Here is a 4,338-nt window from a genome sequence, read left to right as displayed (position 1 = left end):
GGATTAGCGTTAACTTTACATCTGCCTCCACTCCTCCACAGCACCGCCTGGATTCTAATTAAATGTGTCAAATACCTCCGGGTAGGCCTCCTTAACAGCTAGCAAACTGGTTCCCAGACAGTGGTTATCAGACACTTTTGTTTGGAGACAAAACTCTCTCAATTAGACTTGTCATTAGATGTGACAGATTCTCATTATTCTTACTCAGTTGGAGCTGATGTATGGAGAAGGCTGCTTTGAAAAAAAATGCTTTTCACATTTTCCTATGAATGAGCAAACCATCACACCATCAAATGATTTCCAAGCCATTTATTACAATGAAATTCATCGAGTGCTAACATGATTAGCGGCATGTAGCTGCACCAAGCCATCATTGTTTCAGTCCAGATCCTGACCCGTTTTCGAGGTCTTGAGGCCCTGGGCGTCATATTTTGCTGGATGCAGTTACAGCGACTGGCCACCGAGTGTCACAGTTCGTCCCGTGACGCTCTCAAAGGGAAGTTATGGAACTCCTTGGGCACCTCCTCACCTTTCTTTGACCTCTTATAAAAACCTAAAGAGTCCAGGAGATTACTGATCTCATCTGCCTTCATCTTCTTCACAGGAACTGTCTGAGGACAGAAAAAAGAGGTCTCGTGAAAGGAGCTGTCCAATTAGTGATTAAGGCTTTGTTTACCCACAGGAGACTTTGCGACCAATCTGATTGCAACCATGGGCTTAATTGCAGTGCTGTGGAACTGTGGGTAGTGCGTTGCTAAGGACAGCTCATTCCATTTTTGCAAATATGAATCTGATAAGTCATAAGATATCAGATGTAACAGAGATTTCTTACCTTCACCACCTCATTTTTGTCATTGTAGAAGATCAGGCGAGGATCTTTTTCTTCTCCAGAATCATACTCCAGATTATGACTTTCACACATGGGTTAAAGCAAACACACAGACTCAAGAAGTTGGAGCGGAGCACGTGTTTTGTTTCAGGTCCTTTATATGTTTAGACACACAGCAACGCTGAAATCACTTCAGGCTGAAAATCTGCCTGCCACCTACCTTACTCCTGAACTCAAGAGGCTGCAAGGACTGGACAGCCAGGACCAAACCTATAGAATCTGTACAGCCATTTCCATGCTAATCTGTGCCAGGGTTAGGATACTACAAGGCCCAGCGCTCCATGAGGAAGTTGTAGAGCTCCGGCATCTTCTTTATGGATCATCCCACCACACTGGGAGCCTTAGCAGAGGGAAGAAGTCATCAGCCCACAGCCAGTAGCACAGTTACTAAAGGACAATCCCTTTTATCATCCGTGTACAGAAGTGGCACACAGTGTGCTTGTGCAGTGAAGAATTACAGAGAGAAACTGGGGAAAGATTGTTGTCCATCACACAGTTATGATCGGAGGTGCAGTCTGGAAGGCTGAATACCAGTAAGGAGACCAACAATCCAGTCCGGACAGCTTTTACAAAATGCAGCAACATATGGAATGATAAAGTAGACAACAATGGCTTGTTTTACAGACCTACAGACTTATTTAGCTTCATTATATACATAGTAAAATCGCCCATGTTGAATGAACTCTTACAGGGTTTTTTTTTTTTTTTTTTTTAAAATCCTCCACAGTTAAACTGATCCTATATCAACAACTGCGGCAGTGTATAGATACTCTATACAGGTCAGTACTAACATGACACTACAGATAAACACTAACGGCACAAACATTATGGAAAATAATAGAGTAAATACAGAATATGTGTATTGTTACACATTATTACAAATATATATATATATATATATATATATATATATATATATATAGATATATATATATATATATATATATATATAATGGCAGATTAAGGGGATCACAGCATAGGTAAGGAACAGGAAGTATAAAAAAAAAAACTGAATCGATAGCAGCAGGGAAACTAGAGCTCACTGGACTGTGGTACGACGCAGAGGCTCTAATCCTGACAACAGAAGATCAAGCACTGTGCAGCGGAGCCTGTCTTAGACAGTCCAGCAACTTGTAGCAGGATGAAAGATGCAGGCAGGGAAAGCCTCCACCAAGAGACACGACTGACTGACAGAGGAATCATATACAGGAACAAATGCCAGAGCCACAGAGAGTGGTGGGGTGCAAAAAGGCTAAGATCCTGTGGGACCATCAGATCCAGACAGAGTAGTGGAGAACCAAGCAGACACTGTGCTAGTGGATAAAATGCAGGGGAAAAAAAGCAGTGGTAATAGATGTAGCAGTCCCTAGTGATGGAAACAGCTAAAGTATATCCCTAAAGGAAGGAATATGAAAGGTTGGAAAAATATCAGGGACTGAAAGAGCGAATGTAGGAGGTTATATAGAGCGAATGTTGAAGGCTAACACCGATGTTGTCCCGGTGGCGACAGGGATACCTGGGGCTGTGATCCATAAGAAGGAGGAGTAGTTCCAACATATTGCAGGAATGACAACATCAAACTCAGAAGAGTGCAATCCCAGGAACAGCAAAACTACTGCACCACCCCCTGCTCCAGACCTCCAATAGAAGGCCCATGGAAATATAACCACCTATATATATATATATATATATATATATATATTGTTTGCACAGCTGATAAAGGACCTCTGTCCAAAATGTTTGTCTGGAAACCTTGTGTGCTTCACTGCAGTTTTGACCAGCTCTACATTTTTTACTACAGAACACTGCGGTTATTCCCTGGAATCTATATACATATGTATGTATGTATGTATGTGTGTATGTATGTATGTATGTATGTATGTATGTATGTATGTATGTATGTATGTATGTGTGTATGTATGTATGTATGTATGTATGTATGTGTGTATGTATGTATGTATGTATGTATGTATGTATGTATGTATGTATGTATGTAAATTTACTCACTATACCACTTTCCCATGATGGGAGAGCGTGAACCCCCTACACTGTTGCAATAGAACAACCAACCTTCAGTGATTTAAGCTCTAATTCTGTACCAAAGCTTTAATAACATTAACACTGAGAAATTACTGAGAAACATTCACCTAGTGTCATGAAACAGACATAAACAAAACCAAACTGCAACAACAAACAAGCCTCTGTCAGACACTCACCAACAGTTTAGCCCTGGCTACAACGAGCTGCTCTTGGCTGTTGGGAGTCTCTGTTGTGTTTCCCGCTGCCCTCGCTGGGGCGCAGAGAGTCAGAATGAGCAGCAGAGTGAGACGCATGCTGAGGGCTCACTGGAGTGGGTGAGTGAGAGGGGTGATGAGGAAATACAGGTGCACTGATCACCCCTGCTGGCACGCATGTGGCGAAGCCTGATTGGACCGTTTCTTGCTGTTTCATTCCTGTACATGGGGAAAAAACCCAGTGGAAGCAAACAGTCAATTAAACATGATTTCATAATTCTGCTAAATCTAACTGCGCTGTAATACATTCATGTTTGGATGAGAAATTATTATCTCAGTCAGAGAGCTCTCAAAGTGTCAAATCACAATTACAAAACTTGTGCATTTAACTTTATTGAAAATATAAAAAAAAAATATTTTTTTTTTATTTTAACCCATCATAACTGCAACATAAGACAAAAAATATAAAAAATAAAAAATAAAAAGTGTGAATAAAAGAGTCATTTGAAATAAAAGAATCCTTTGAACTAAAAAAGTCCTTTGATTTCTCACCCACACAACATTAAGACAGCACATAATTCATATTCAAACCATATCACAAAGAACAATGTTTAAACAAATATATTGTGGAAAATGACTGAATTAACTTTAATTTAAAAATATGTTTACCACTTACTGAACTAACTGAAGTGAATATTATTGTCGCTTAGTTCAGTGGAAGGTTAAATGGACACCTGGATATAAATGGACACCTGGATTTTTATCAGAGTTTCCCACAGCCTAGCAGCGTTAGAGCACAGTAGTAAACTGCACACTGATACAGAGAGGCAGTGTTAATGCACCGTAGCAGAACTGGACATTTGCCATGACTCTCTTACTCCAGCTCATGATAATTAGTTCAGTAACAGTGCTGATGTTTTTGAAAGAGGTGCCAGGTGCTGAGGACGCTATAGGCTTGTGAACACACAAAGCTGGTTACAGAGGTTATGCGTGCCTTATATGACTGTTATATGTACCTTATACAGTGCATACTGTTATATGACCACAACTACATTGTTTCCTACGATTTGCACAGTCTAATACATCGTAATAGTGCAGAGGGTGTGCATTTATAGTAAGTTAGCAATAGAGGGAGCTAACAGCCTAGTTTGTGTTTCAAGGCCAAAAAGAAAAAAAAGTTGCATCAGAAGTACTGCCAAAGTTTTGCCACAGACA

The 4,338-nt window shown here is 40.3% G+C and overlaps 1 protein-coding gene across 1 annotated transcript in view; it reads right to left on the bottom strand.

The window, feature by feature from the left end:
* Positions 1–334: 334 nt before the first annotated feature.
* Positions 335–4,338, bottom strand: part of selenoe (selenoprotein e) — a 4,604-nt gene continuing 600 nt past the window's right edge. The window contains exons 2-5 of the mRNA XM_027010649.2: positions 3,106–3,342; positions 1,153–1,229; positions 833–911; positions 335–611 (exon numbers count right to left, since the gene is read on the bottom strand). Coding sequence (XP_026866450.1) covers positions 468–611; positions 833–911; positions 1,153–1,229; positions 3,106–3,222 — 417 coding nt within the window. The 5' untranslated portion in view covers positions 3,223–3,342 and the 3' untranslated portion in view covers positions 335–467. The remainder of the gene's footprint in view (positions 612–832; positions 912–1,152; positions 1,230–3,105; positions 3,343–4,338) is intronic.

The sequence above is a fragment of the Electrophorus electricus genome, chromosome 9 (genome assembly GCF_013358815.1).
Source record: "Electrophorus electricus isolate fEleEle1 chromosome 9, fEleEle1.pri, whole genome shotgun sequence".
In the NCBI taxonomy this organism is placed as follows: Eukaryota; Metazoa; Chordata; class Actinopteri; order Gymnotiformes; family Gymnotidae; genus Electrophorus; species Electrophorus electricus.
The sequence above is the reverse complement of the archived record's forward strand: the minus strand, read 5'-3'. Positions and strand labels throughout refer to the sequence as shown.